At 39.1% G+C, this 16,106-nt stretch overlaps 1 protein-coding gene across 5 annotated transcripts in view; it reads left to right on the forward strand.

Annotated features, from left to right (window-relative positions):
- The window catches only part of dgkg (diacylglycerol kinase, gamma), a 527,377-nt gene that overhangs the window by 328,294 nt on the left and 182,977 nt on the right, over nt 1–16,106 (forward strand). For all 5 annotated transcript variants that reach the window (XM_072578849.1, XM_072578848.1, XM_072578852.1 and 2 more), the window contains 2 exons: nt 13,908–13,993; nt 14,390–14,479. In XM_072578849.1, coding sequence (XP_072434950.1) covers nt 13,908–13,993; nt 14,390–14,479 — 176 coding nt within the window. The remainder of the gene's footprint in view (nt 1–13,907; nt 13,994–14,389; nt 14,480–16,106) is intronic.

Below are 16,106 nucleotides of genomic sequence, written 5' to 3' on the forward strand. Positions count from 1 at the left end.
TGTTTTAGAGAAAGGATAATTGTATTTTAAAAATGCACTCGAGGTTTTGGTAGTTGTAGTCAGCAGGTAGATGTATGGGTCTCTTGGGATTTTCACAAAGCATTCAATAAAATGCCAGATATCAGATTGTTGGACAAGATTAGAGGGCGGTGTGTTAGCATGGACTGAGAATTAGTTTACAGTGAGAACGGGAATAAACTGTGTCATTTTCAGCATCGGAGAGTATAATTAGTAGAGCTACATAAAGGTCATTGCTTGGCCTTCTACCATTTGCAGTCTGTATCAGTGACTGAGATGAGATAACCAATGCTGATTTGCTGATTCCACTAAAGTCTAAAATATCAGAGTAAATGGTCAGCCTTTTAGGAATGAAATGTAGAGAAACTTTGTTGATTTTAAGTTTGTGATTATTTGGAGTTCTGTATTCCGGAATGCTGTGAATGCTAAGACAATGAATATATTCAAAACAGAGGTCAAAACATCTTTGGGCACAAAAGGTATTAAAAGATGTGCAGATAATGTGAGACAGGTGGATTGCTGTAGATGTTGAGCTATGATAGTACTGATTGGCAGAGCGTAATTGGTGGGCCATGTGGTCTATATTCTTGCTCCTATTTCTTACGTACTGGTTTTGGTTCCCTTTATAAAATTCGCTTGAGTGGATGGATATTTCAAATGTGCAACATCCTTAAATTATTCTGCCCTGCCTCTCACACTCAGTATTTCAGATGAGAAAAGACTTCTCTGTTCCCTTCCTCACATCCACAGCTTAGAAGCGAGTAAGAATATTTCATTATTTCCACGATGGTAGACCTTGAGCATTATATTTACCTAAAGAGCATTGCAGGCAAGCCAACGTCCTCCATTGTAGGACTTCATGAAGTTGTGTGTAATTCAGGCTGAAGCTGCTGTTGTGCACTGAGGCCATTTACGACATGGTAAATACAGTTCATAAAATTCATTGCCGTGTTTTTCCATAAGTTTATCACTAGTTTGTATAATTCATCAGATAAATAAGATGTAAGCTGTGGTTTAGTGCCTGGGTCTGAAGGGTGTGGATCTAGACCTTGGCAAATATTTAGCCTAGCATATAAGCATTACACAGATGTTCCAACTTTCAGATGAGGTGTTAAACCAAGACCTCAGTTGCCCCCTCAATGGATGTGAAAGTCTTAATGGCCTTATTTTGAGGAAGACTCAATAAATTCTACTTGATACCCTGGTCAATATTCATTCCTTAAGCAATTTGCACTGGAAAAAAACGATTTTGTTCATAATCATCTTTTTGCTTTTTATCAGGTCTTAGTTTGTTGTCACAACTTCAAATACTTTTGTGTCTGAAAAGTCAAAAAAAGGTGTTATATCTATGCAGTTTCTTAAACATGAGATGAAACGATTATCCTCATGAGCTAGTCATTGATGTATTTCATTTGGAGACAGAAAGACAAAATATTTAATACTTTATTTATTTGCATATTCCATATTTGCAAACCTTTGTGCTTGAGCTAATCTGATTTGTTTGGTGAAAGGTGCTACTTTGGGCGTTATTATGATCGTAATGTTTGAATCAATAACAAAAGCTCAGCTTCCTTCCTCTATGTGAAGGAAACTCTTAACCTTTGCATTTGTGTCCTCTAAGTGTCAGTTCAACAAAAGCCAAACTAATATGAAACCTATGAGAAGTCATCTTTGTCCATTCATGAGGTTAATTAATTTTACTAAAGAGAACTGATTTTATGGTCAGAACTTTAAACTGCAAGTGGCAGAGAGGACACATTGTTGTGTACAGAAAGGCCAGCATGTCAGTAATCCTAATTAATCCTGCTTTTAGTGAGTGTGTTTGGAGATGAGCAAATCAAAAACCCATGGAGCTATCATGTCCATAACTTAAATATATTAAGAGTCGCACAGTTTCCCTCGTGAAACTGTTAAGTGTATAAAATAAGCATTAAGAGCAAAAGTAGCCCATTTGGTCCCTCAAGCCTGCTATCCCATTTAATATCATCATTGCTGAACTGATTATGGCCTAATTCTACTTCCCTGCCTAGAACCACCCCACCCCTAATGCCTACCACCACCGCCATCACCATTAATTCTTGACTCCTTTAGAGATCAAAACTATGTCAAACTTAGCCTTGAATATTTTGAATGATCCAATTGCCACTGCTCTGTGAAGCACAGATTTCCAAAGATTTATGACCCTGTGAGAGAAGATATTCCTCCTCATCTCTGTCTGAAACGAGAGACCTGTTACTTTGAAATTGTTCTGAATTCTAGATTTCTTCAGAAGGGGAAACATTCTCTCTTCCTTTAGTTATCTGTGTATCTTACCATTTGTATTCCATTATCTTGTTAGTTTTTCCCAAATGCACTAGCTCACATGCAGTTCTCGCTTGAACTCTATTTACCAGTGTTCTGTCTACCTGTGTAATCATTGATACCTTTCTGTTGTCTACACCATTCTTTTCCACGTCAACCACACAGCTAATTTGTTTCTTCATCTGCAAGTTTCCTAATCATATTCAAGTCCTAATTATTAGTATACAAGCTTACCCTCCTGGTTCTACTTCCAGGAAATAAAGCAATAAAATTCAAGTAAGCTTTTATGAAGTAATAAGCTGAGATATTGACTCTACCAGTACAATGAGTCACAGACAGCCAATGTTCTGACTACTGAACATTATTCTATTTTTTGCAAAGGCAAAATTGAGAATAATAAACTTGAATGAAAAAGATATTAAAGCTGAATACCAGAATTCAACAAAGTGTCCATGAAGTAATGTATTTGAAATATTTTTTAATATCTATTAATTTAATTAATAATTTTAATCCCATTAATATGAAGCAACTATTTAAATTTACTCAATCTTTGTAGTCAGAAATATCTTGACAAAAAAATTTCTTTTCATATTAAACTATAGTCAATCCAAACAAATAGAGGTTCATTAGACTTATGACTTTTCCTGTATGATTTTTCTATCTCCTCCTCTATATCCTCAATGTCCATCTTGAAATCCTTAGGATCAAAATCTACATTCATATCTAGTTTCACAATATCTATTAGTACCCTATATACAACTTCATCAATGTCAAAGGAATCAGTTGTATTAACCCTCTCTCTATTTTCAGTGTCTCTTTGAAGATGGACTGCATTAAAGTTATTCCTTCTTGAGCCAAAATAGAGAGGTTTCTTGGTGATCTCTGTTTTATTTTCTGATGTTTTAAAGAAGTGTTTTGATTTTGTTGCCATAAGGAGGACATTCAGTAGGTCTGATAGTTCACTTAAGGGTGGCAGACATACTTGACCATTTGTGCAACACACAAAAACTATCTCTATCTTCCACTGTGTTGCAACACAATATCCACAGAGATCTGATCCACTGCCAATATCGTATTCTAACTCTGTCTGAGAATTGTGATGAGGATCATAAACAAACGCTTCCTTAAAACAATGTGGTCACTTACTTTCAACGCTGGTGGTTCTTGCACTCTGTCACTTTCTGTCGACTTCCTGCTGCCTTAATCTAGCCTCCTCAACATGCTTTTCTCTAATTGTAGCCTGTCAGTTTCTGTTGATTTCTCTTTTTGCTCTAGTTGTCTCTTCTTCCCAAATCTACATGCCCGTCACTTTCCTTTACTAAGCAATAATATGTTGCATCTCAGATCATAGTTTAGAGGAAAGAAGCTGAATGAGGAAAAAAAAAACGAAATATGAAAGTCAGGATTTAGGATCTGGGTTTGTTGTGTTCTTTCACGGAATGTATATTTCTGGTTATAACATTTGAGTTATGTTGTCTGTGGTACCTTGTTGTAGGATCAGCTACTGGAAAGCCAAAGCCCCGCCCCACCAATATTTCAATAGTGGGAATGGTTAGATGGCAATTTCCTTTGTATATGTCCCTTGGTCCAAACTTGGCTGAAATCTTCCCAAGAATTTCAGAAGAATTTGCCAACAAAGAATAACAGATATTTGATGCATATATGTTTATCTATATCACAAGTCTGATAAACTGGAAACAGTTTTCAGGTCGCAAAAGCACCCATCAACCATTACTCTTGGCTTCCTGTCAATTTGTCTCGTGGTCAATTGTGTACGGATCATTCTGCTATAATGCATGTTTTATTAATGCAAATTCATTGTATCGTTACTGAGGGCATTGTGTTTCGATAGCAGGAACTTTTAAAGTTTGTATTGGTTATAACATAATTCCGGCCCCATTAGTTTAAATGGTACTGCTATTATGCAGTTTTCTTATAACACAGGATTGCACAAGAATGGAACTACCGCGTTATAGCAAAACCGATTGTATCCTACTTGTCATTTTTGCTGGGTTCATATTATTTTTATGAACAGTCAGTCTTATCAAAGACCTCCCTAAAATTATATCAATTTCTGTCAAGTTTACTATTCTCAATGACTATACATTTATACCTTCTCAAAAAACAGAATTATGTCTGGCAGTCAGGATATTAACTGAACGCAACCACATTTGCTGTCTGTGATTCATCCTCAACTTTCTAAATGAAGATTTATCCTGTCTCTGAGAAGTTTTTTCGGTTACTTTCCCATCAAGGTTATGTTGACTAAGGTCTAATTTCAATGATATAGTGTTAGCTGTTCAGTCTTCTGGCACCACATCTGGAGCCAGACTGGTTTGATAAGAGCTTTCACTTTTTATTAACTGTTTCTCTTATTGACTTTGAATACTTTACATTCAAGTGTGCGGCTTTACCCTATTTTTAAAGTGTTATGCCTTTTCTTCCCCTCTCAGTTTGTTCATTTCATCTAATGTCTCCCATTCCTCCCTGATTGCAATATCCATTCAATCCCCATCTTTTGGAAAAATGAGACATTTATTAGAAACATCCTCCATTTCCACACAAAACTTAAGAGTACCCTTAGAATCCCAGTGCACTTTGTTCAGTTCTTTTTAATGTATTTATAAATAAAACCTCTAGGTTTTCCTCAATTTACCTGCTGTTATTTGATTACTATTGGAAGCTTTTTACACTCAAAGGAAGCATAAGATTCTCTCATTGAGAATTCCACATCCTGTTCAGCTGATGTCTTCGGCTGTTTGTCATTTTTTAGAAATGATCTGGATGAGGGCATAGAAGGATGGCTTAGTAAATTTGCGGATGACACTAAGATCAGTGGAGTTGTGGATAGTGCTGAAGGATGTTGCAGGTTACAGGTGGACATAGGTAAGCTGCAGAGCTGGGCTGAGAGGTGGCAAATGGAGTTTAATGTGGGAGAGGTGAGAGGTGATTCACCCTGGAAGGAGCAACAGGAATAAAAAGTACCGAGCTAATGGTAAGATTCTTGGCAGTGTAGATGAGCAGAGAGATCTTGGTGTCCATATACATAGATGCCTGAAAGTTGCCACCCAGGTTGATACAGTTGTTAAGAAGGCAGACATTGTTTTAACTTTTATTGGTAGGGGATTGAGTTGAAGAGCTACAAGGTCATGTTGCAGGTGTACAAACCTCTGGTGCAGCTCATTTGGAGAATTGTGTACAGTTCTGGTCACTGCCTTATAGGAAGGATGTGGAAGCTTTGCAAAGGATTCAGTGGTGATTTGCTAGGATATTCCATGGGACAGAGGGAAGGTCTTACAAGGAAAGGCTAAGGGACTGGAGGCTGTTTTCATTAGAGAGAAGAAGATTGACGTCACTTAATTGACACATATAAGATAATCAGAGGATTAGATACAGTGGGCAGTGAGAGCCTGTTTCCTTGGATGGTGATGGCTGATATGAGGGGACATAGCTTTAAATTTAATAGATGTAGGATGGATGTCAGATGTAGTTTCTTTACTCATAGTAGTAGGGAAATAATAGAGAAAGCTATGTTGTAATAGAGAAAGCTATGAGGGTCTTTTCAATCTATGCAAATACCTGGTGAAGATCCTGTTTGCAGAATGAACAAGGAGGTTCAGTTAACATGCACACTCCATGTTATAGTAACTTTCAGTTCTGTCGAAGCAGCTGACCATGTTCCAAATTTGACAAGAGAAATTAACCACTGCCCCTTGGCATTCAACTGTTGCCATCAGTGAATCCTCCACTATCAACATCCTGCAGGTATCATTGATCAGTAACTCAACTGGACTCACCACATAAACACAGTCACCACAAGAGCAAGTCAGAAGCTAGAAATATAGCGGTGAGTAACTCACCTCCTGACTCCTCAAAGCCTGTCCACCATCTGTAAGGCACAAATAAGGAGTATGATGGAGTAGTGCAGCCCCAACAACAATCAAGAAGCTTGACACCATCCAGGACAAAGTAGCCCACTGATGTGCAATAGCTGCTATCTACAAGATGCATTGCAGAAATTCACCAAAGATCCTGAGACAGCACCTTTCAAACCAACAACCAGTTAGAGTTGTAGAAATGTACGGCATGGAAACACACCCTTCGGTCCAACATGACAATGCCAATCAGATATCCCAACCCAATCTAGGCCCACCTGCCAGCACCCAGCCCATATCCCTCCAATCCCTTCCTATTCATATAACCATCCAGTTGCCTTTTAAATTTTGCAATTGTACTAGCCTCTGCCACTTCCTCTGGCAGCTCATTCCATACACGCATCACCCTCTGCGTGAAAAAGTTGCCCCATAAGTCTCTTTTATATCTTTCCCTTCTCATCCTAAACCTATGCCGTCTAGTTCTGGACTCCCCCACCCCAGGGAAAAGAATTTGTCTATTTCTCCTATTCATGCCCCTCATAATCTTATAAATCTCCATAAGGTCACCCCTCAGCCTCTTATGCTCCAGGGAAAACAGTCCTAATCTGCTCAACCTCTCCTGATAGCTGAAATCCTCCAACCCTGGCAACATCTTTGTAAATCTTTTCAGAACTCTTTCAAGTTTCACAACATCTTTCTGATAGGAAGGAGATCAGAACTGAATGCAATATTCCAAAAGTGGCCTAACCCATGTCCTGTACAGCTACAATGTAACCTCCCAACTCCTGTACTCAATACTCTGACCAATAAAGGAAAGCATACCAAACACCTTCCTCACTATCCTATCTACCTGCAACTCCACTTTCAAGGAGCTATGAACCTGCACTCCAAGGTCTCTTTGTTCACCAACACTCCCTAGGACCTTACCATTAAGTGTATAAGTCCTGCTAAGATTTGCTTTCCCAAAATGCAGCACCTCACATTTATCTAAATTAAACTCCATCTGCCATTTTTCAGTCCATAGGCTCATCTGATCAAGATCCCGTTGTAATCTGAGGTAACCTTCTTCGCTGTCCACTACACCTCCAATTTTGGTGTCATCTGCAAACTTATTAACTATACCTCTTATGCTCACATCGAAATCATTTATATAAATGACAAAACATAGTGGACCCAGCATCGAGCCTTGTGCAAATCCACTGGTCACAGGCCTCCAATCTGAAAAACAACTCTCCACCACCACTCTGTCTTCTACCCTTGAGCCAGTTCTATATCCAAATGGATAGTTCTTCCTGTATTCCATGAGATCTAATCTTGCCAACCAGTCTCCCATGGGAAACCTTGTCAAATGTTTTACTGAATGCCATATAGATCACGTTTACTGCTCTGCCCTCATCAATCCTCTTTGTTACTCCTTCAAGAAACTCAATCAAGTTGGTTAGACATAATTTCCCATGCATAAAGCCATGTTGACTATTCCTAATCAATCCTTGCCTTTCCATGTACATGTAAATCCTGTCCCTCCGGATTCCCTCCAACAACTTACCCACCACCAATGTCAGGCTCACTCATCTATAGTTCCCTGACTTGTCCTTAACATCTTTCCTAACCAGTGGCACCACGTTCGCCAACCTCCGTCTTTCAGCATCTCACCTGTGACGATTGATGGTACAAATATCTCAGTAAGAGGCCCCACGATCAGTTCTCTAGCTTCCCACAGAGTTCTGGGTACACCTGATTGGGTCCTGGGGATTTATCCGCTTTTATGTGTTTCAAGACATCCAGCACTTCCTCCTCTGTAATCTGGACATTTTTCAAAATGTCATCATCTATTTCCCTGCATTTTATATCTTCCATGTCCTTTTCCACACTAAACACTGATGCAAAATACTCATTTAGTATCTCCCCCATCTTGCCTTGCTGATCTTTTGAGGGTTCCTATTCTCTCCCTAGTTACCCTTTTGTCCTTAATGTATTTGTAAAAACCCTTTGGGTTCTCCTTAACTCTGTTTGCCAAAGTTATCTCGTGTCCCCTTTTAGCCCTCCTGATTTCCCTCTTAAATATACTCCTCCTGCCTTTATAGTCTTCTAAGGATTCACTCTATCTATCCTGTCTATACCCGACATATGCTTCCTTCTTTTTCTTAACCAAATCCTCAATTTTTTTAGTCATCCAGCATTCCCTATACCTACCAGCCTTTCCTTTCACCTTAGCAGGAATATACTTTCTCTGGACTTTCGTTATCTCATTTCTGAAGTCTTCCCATTTTCTAGCTGTCCCTTTACCTGCGAACATCTTCCCACCCCCAACATCAGCTTTTGAAAGTTCTTGCTAATATATTTAAAATTGGCTTTGTCCAATTTAGAACTTCAGTTTTTAGATCTGGTCTATCCCTTTCCATCATTATTTTATGACTAATAGAATTATGGTCACTGGCCCCAAAGTTCTCCCACACTGACACTTCAGTCACCTGCCCTGCCTTATTTTCCAAGAGTAGGTCACATTTTGCCCTTCTCTAGTAGGTACATCCACATACTGAATCAGAAATTTTTCTTGTATACATTTAACAAATTCCTCTCCATCTAAACCCTTAACACTATGGCAGTCCCAGTCTTTGTCTGGAAAGTTAAAATCCCCAAACATAACCACCCTATTATTCTTACAGATAACTGAGATCTCCATACAAATTTATTTCTCAATTTCCCTCTGACTATTAGGGGGATAATACAATCCCAATAAGGTGATCATCCCTTTCTTATTTCTCAGTTCCACACAAATAACTTCCCTGGATGTATTTCCAGGAATATCCTCCCTCAGCACAGCCGTAATGCTATCCCTTATCAAAAATGCCACTCCCCCTCCTCTCTTGCCTCCCTTTCTATCCTTCCATAAGCATTTGTATCCTGGAACTTAAGCTGTCAGTCCTGTCCATCCCTGAGCCATGTTTCTGTAATTGCTATGATATCCCAGTCCCATGTTCCTAACCATGCCCTGAGTTCATCTGCCTTCCCTGTTAGGCTCTTGCATTGAAATAAATGCAGTTTAATTTATCAGTTCTACCTTGTTCTCTGCTTTCTGCTTTCTCCCTACCTACCCTGACTGTTTGACTCGTCTTTGTTCTCAACTGTACCAGTCTCAGATTGATCTCTTTCCCCACTATCTCGCTATGCCCCACCCCTCCCATCTTACTAGCTTAAATCCTCTCGGGCAGCTCTAGCAAATCTCCCTGCCAGTATATTAGTCCCCTTCCAATTTAGGTGTAATCAGTCCTTATACAGGTCACTTCTACCCCAAAAACAGCTTTCAATAATCCAAAAATGTGAATCCTTCTCTCATACACCAGCCATGCATTCATCTGCTCTATCCTCCTATTCCTGCTCTCACTGGCTTGTAGCACTAGGAGTAATCCAGATATTACAACTCTTGAGGACCTCCTTTTTAAACTCCTGCCTAACTCTGTTATGTCCCTTCAGAATCTCAAACTTTTCCCTTCCTATGTCATTGGTTCCAATGTGTACAATGACCTCCTGTGGCCTCTCTCCCGCTTGAGAACATTCTGCACCCTCTCTGAGATATCCTTGATCCTGGCACCAGGGAGGCAACACACCATTCTGATTTTTTGCTGCTGGCCACAGAAATGTCTGTCTGTACCTCGGACTAGAGAGTCCCCTAACACAATTGACCTCTTAGAGAAATGGGGATAGACACCTAAGACTCCTGCACTCACTGCCTACCTCTGTTACCTTTCTTAGACTTAACACATCTATGTGACTGTCTCCTCCTATAATTGCCATCCATCATATCCCTTTGCTCTTGTAAATTCCTCATTGCCTCTAATTGTCTCTCCAACTGATCCACTTCCATCTAGAAGGGCAAGGACAGCAGATAAATGGCAACACTACCACCTTCAAGTTCCCCTCCAAGTCACTCACCATCCTGACTTGGAAATATATCACCTTTCCTTCACTCTCGCTGGGTCAAAATCCAGAATTCCCTCCCTAATGGCATCATGGTGAACTACAGCGGTCTATCCCTTTCCATCACTATTTTATGACTAATAGAATTATGGTCACTGGCCCCAAAGTTCTCCCACACTGACACTTCAGTCACCTGCCCTGCCTTATTTTCCAAGAGTAGGTCACGTTTTGCCCTTCTCTAGTAGGTAGGTGAACTACAGCGGTCCAAGAAGCAAGCTCACCACTACCTTCTCAAGGTTAACTAGGCATGGGCAATCATGCTGACCAGCCATCGACACCCACATCCCACAAAATGAATAAATAAATGTCTGTGGATGAGCCTGCAGATGGTCAGTACTGTGCCACAGTTGCTTCCAAAGAAACTGTGACAAGGCACATCTCCTTTATAAAGGTGGCCATGATGTGGAGATGCCGGTGTTGGGCTGGGGTGAACAAAGGCAGAAGCCACGTGACACCAGATTATAGTCCAACAGATTTAATTGAAATCAAAAGCTTCACCTGATGTAGGAACAATGCTCCAATAGCTTGTGATTTCAAATAAATCTATGGGATTATAACCTGGCATCGTGCGACTTCTGACTTGATAAAGATGCAAAGGAAGGGCCTGTAAACATGTGAGGTACAGACAGAAAAGCTTCACGTGTCATTGAAATTGCATTTGTATTTGGTAACCACTTGTGAATTATTAGTCGTAACCTGAAATATGCTGTGCAGTAAGAATTGATAAAGAATATCCAGTTTTGAATGCTGTAATTAAATGCCAACTGCAACTTAATAGGAGTGCAGAAGTAAACAATTGGCAGCATAAACAAACCCATGAAAATAACACATTCCCAGTGTGTAGTACTTTAAACTGTTCCAGAAATGGAAAAGAAAAACCCGAATGGTTAACAACAAACGGGTCATTTGAGAACTCAACTCGATCAAGGATCTGGTGTACACAGTTCATCTCGACAATCAGCATGCTGTGACAATCCCTTATTTGCATGTTAGGAATCACAGAGCAGGACCACATTTGAAGTATTTTCCACTGGTCATGAGACCATTAGCATGACTTTATTTTTTGCACCACAGTTAGGAATTGACTGTGATTTGGGCACAGATCCATAAGCCTAATTCTCGAGGCCTGTCTATTTCCTGTAAGGCTATAACTCCTAGTTTTGGTTTGGAGGGCTTGCTTGTGTTTATTAATGTTCTCAATTTTCTGTTATATTTTGGCAAGAAACAATGTAATAAGAGATGCACATATGCTAAAACAAAGCCTGTGTTCTTCCCACATCTTAAGTATGTATCACTGCAATGTAGGATGTGAGATTTATGTATATTCAATATAATTTATTTTTGAGTTTGGATTTTTGTAGTTTGAGCTAATGGCATATGTGTGTTCTGTGTGTCTAAAGGGTGTGTCTAATGATTAACTTGTCAGTATTTCTGTAGCCATAGCAGTCTCTTTTAAAATAGTTTGAGAGACAGAGCATGCATAAACTAACGGATTTTTGTTTACATTGTGAAGTTCACAGTGTCATAAAATAGACTTTCTGATGGACGATTCTGGATTTTTAAAAATAGCATAAAGCAAAATCCATAACTTGGCGAGAAATCTTTAAGTTTTAGTTTTGGGGGAGTTTTACAGTGTTCTTAGCTGAGGATGAATGTATAAAGTAATTGTTCCAGAGACATGGAGAATATAGTTTAGGTCTATTTTTTTTTAAATTACCTCGGAGTAAGGGGTTTATAATAGTTCCCGACCTGAAGTGTTGGAGTAAAACACAAAAGGGGTTATTTGAAGCAGTGAGTGTTTAAACATGATGCATGAAGTCTCCATGCACAGGCAGAAAGATTATCCAGGAGTGTTTATGGGATTAGCATTTTGGATATTTTTACTGTGTTTTGAAATGCTTCAAATGTGTGTTCTATATAAATAGCTTGGTTTGTTCTACTGTATCTTTATTTCTCTTGCATAATAAACGTCTATTTACTGTTAAACCCAAATCTACAATATTGCATACTTATATATCAATGAGCAGCCTCCTCATTAAAGCTAAACAAAAAATTCTATCAAACCAGAGTTCTGTCTGGGACCTAGCTCATCTGATAATAGCGTCAGCAGGTATCAAAACAGTCTCCCAATAGGTCATTAATCAAATCCAAAAAACCAAACCTATGTTTCTTTGTTGTCGAGAATGTCTGCTGTTAATTTTGAAATCCTTGCAGGAGTCAAGCGCAGCAAAGATACCCTCCCAATCTTCTTACAGTCATCTAGTTTCAGCAATGGCGCTCTTCCCAAGAAAGGAGCTAAAAAACTTTATTCAAGAAAAGTGTCCAGACAAAGTATTTGAGCACTTGCTTTCATTGGTACATCACAAAAATTATTTATGCTCTGATTGTATGTTATTTATTAAAATGGTACATTAAAAGTAATTTTTCAGAATCTGCTGGGTGAATTTAGTATGCAACATGTATTTCAAGTATTGTTTCAGAAATATGGGCGGCACGGTGGCACAGTGGTTAGCACTGCTGCCTCACAGCGCCAGAACCCGGGTTCAATTCCCGCCTCAGGCTACTGACTGTGTGGAGTTTGCACGTTCTCCCCGTGTCTGCATGGGTTTCCTCTGAGTGGTCCGGTTTCCTCCCACACTCCAAAGATGTGCAGGTCAGGTGAATTGGCCATGCTAAATTGCCCGTAGTGTTAGGTAAGGGGTAAATGTAGGGGTATGGGTGGGTTGTGCTTCGGCGGGTCGATGTGGACTTGTTGGGCCGAAGGGTCTGTTTCCACACTGTAATGTAATCTAATCTTTAAAAAAAGTTATCTAAATATGTAAACTGTTGACATGTCATGTATGGTATGACACAAGTGGAGTGAATTGTTAGCACAAGTTTGACAAAATGGGTCTGCAAATATTGTCATGATTGGGGAGGATCACTAAAGATCTTTAGTACTGTTGTAAAATGTTGAGATCTCATGTTCACTCATTAGCCAAATATTATATATCAGTTGTAGAAATATTACAGTAAAGTGTACTAATGACTATGCTTGCATGACTTCCATGAATATTTCAATCATCTGCAGAACATCTTTTATCCAAACCTCAAGACACACAATGCATCAGCCGGCTGTAATTATTTGAAGCTCTTCTGGTTATTTTTCATAGCACAGCTTGCAAGGACTGAGATAAAAGGGGTAAAAAAAAAGATATGCAGGCCTTTACAGAATATGTTAAGGAGCCTTTGAACATCAACAATTCTTAATTCACTGCCTGGGCCCTGCAGAGAGTAAAGGGTTTTTTTTAATTGCTTTTCAAATGCCATTTCTTTCAGTAAGTGTGTGCTCATATTAAAAGACTTACTCTGTAGAAGACTTTTGAGCTGTATAAAACCTGTCCACTACAATGTGTCCCTGGAGTCAATTCCTTTCACCAACTTGCATTTATAAAAAATCTTTAACATGGGCAAATTTCTTGAGAGCCTTCACAGAGACAGGATAAAAGGAAGCTCAATATATTATGTTGTCTTTAGTATTGATCAAATATTGATTTGACCAAGATCCAACCAGCCAAAACTAAAACAAGCTAATTTCCTAATCATTGGATAACATCTATGATTTTGTGGAAAACATATGTACAGTTATTAACATTTGAGTCATTAGTATGCATTCAAAATATTTTTTGCACATTCTGGATTGTTAGTATTCCATGATTAAAATCCTTATGTGATCATTTGTGGGTTTTTTTTTAGGTTAAACACTTTTCGTGACATACCAGATTTCCGAATCCTGGCCTGTGGAGGAGATGGAACTGTAGGATGGATACTGGATTGTATTGGTATTTCCAAAATTCAGAAAAAATTATTGTGAAATATAATTTAGAAGATATCAAAATATAATTGTATTTAACTCCGATTTCTCTTAACAGTGTAAAAGCAATGCTTTTGCATAACCATTTCACTTTTTGTCTCATTTATTAAATATTATTGTTAATCTGCCTTTTCTTGAAACTACTTTGATAACTAGTGCATTGTAAAGACTCTACCACTCAAAGTATGTAGTTCTAATTAAAGAAACTTGTAAAAGCCTAAATGTATATTTAAGATACTCACATGTTAGATTTAGTAATAGTTTATAATCTGTCACTGTGGTGAAGAGCAGTCTCTTTTCAGCCTGCTGCTTTTCCAGCGTTCAATTTTACCTGAACCATACCTATCTGTTGTCATTATTGCAGATAAAATCAATCTTGCAAAACACCCACCTGTAGCTGTATTACCACTGGGTACTGGAAATGATCTGGCTAGATGTCTGAGGTGGGGAGGAGGTAAGAATGGAACCCAGTATTTACTGCAGATCCAATTAAATGTTTTGTCATTCAGCTTGATTCTGTTGGCTTTGACCTTGTAAATAAAACATGTTGCCCAAGCTTAAGCAAATCCATTTTTTCCAAGTATTAATCATCAGTAATTAAAATGCCTGTATTGTTTCTTTGTGGCCCTAACAAATAACAATATATCCATATTAAAGGACATGCCTTTGTTGTTAGTACAGTCGAAAGATATGCCGGCTAGGTGGATTGGACATGAGAAATGCAGGATCACAAGGATTGGAACAGCCCCGGGCTGTTCAGCTTTCCCTAAAGCTCAAACCCTCCAACCCTGGCAACATTCTTGTAAATCTTTTCTGGACCCTTTCAAGTTTAGCAACATCCTTGCTATAGGAGAGAGACCAGAATTGTATGCATGATTCCAATTGGCCAAACCAATGTCCTGTACTGCCACAACATGACCTCTTAACTTCTATACTCAATGCTCTGAACAATAAGGCAAGCATGTCAAATGACTTTTGCACTATCCTATCTACCTGCAACTCTGCTTTCAAGGAACTTTCAATGATGAGGAGGCAATGGCTTAATGGTGTTATCACTGGACTGTTAGTCCAGGGACCCAGATAATGTTCTGGGGACCTGGGTTCAAATCCCACCATGGTAGATTTGAATGCAATAAAAAAAAGAAAAATCTGGAATTAAGAGTCTAATGATGACCATGAATCCATTGTTGATTGTTAGAAAATAAACATTTGGTTCACTAATGTCCTTTAGGGAAGGAAACTCTCTTCCTTAGCTGATCTGGCCTATATGTGACTCCAGACCCACAACAATGTGATTGACTCTTAACTGCCCTCTGGGCAATTAGGGATAGGTAATAAATGCTGTCTGGCCAGCAACGACCTCATGCTGTGAATGAATAAAAATATAGAACTATGAACCTGTGTTCCAAGGTCTCTTTGTTAAGCAACACACCCCAGGACCTTGCCATTAAACGTACAAGTCCTGCCCTGATTTGCCTTTTCAAAATGCAGCACCTCCTATTTACCTAAATTAAACTCCATCTGCCATTCCTCAGCCCATTGGCCCATCTGGTCAAGATGCCATTGTACTATGAGGTAACGTTCTTCACTGTACACTACATCTCCAATTTTGGTGTCATCTGCAAATTTATTAACTATACCTCTGCTGTTTACTTCCAAATTGTTCATACAAATGATGAAAAGTAGTGGACCCAACACTGATCCTTGTGACACACCGCTGATCACAGGTCTCCAGTCTGAAAAGCAACCCTCCACCACCATCGTCTGTCTTCTCTCTTTGAGCTAGTTGTGTATCCAAATAGTTAGTTCTCCTTTTGTTCAGTGTAATCTAACCTTGCTAACCAGTCTACCATAAGGAACCTGTTGAATGCCTTGCTGAAGTCCATATAGATCACCCTCCTAGTCCACTTACTTTTTCAAAATACTCAGTCAAGACCTTGAGACACGATTTCTCCCACACAAAGCTATGTTGACCATCCCTAATCAGTCCTCGCCTTTCCAAATACAAGTAAATCCCGTCCCTCAGGATTCATTCTAACAATTTGCCCACCACCAATGTCAGGCTCACCGGTTTATAAGTT

This window comes from Chiloscyllium punctatum, chromosome 10 (genome assembly GCF_047496795.1).
Source record: "Chiloscyllium punctatum isolate Juve2018m chromosome 10, sChiPun1.3, whole genome shotgun sequence".
NCBI lineage: Eukaryota > Metazoa > Chordata > Chondrichthyes > Orectolobiformes > Hemiscylliidae > Chiloscyllium > Chiloscyllium punctatum.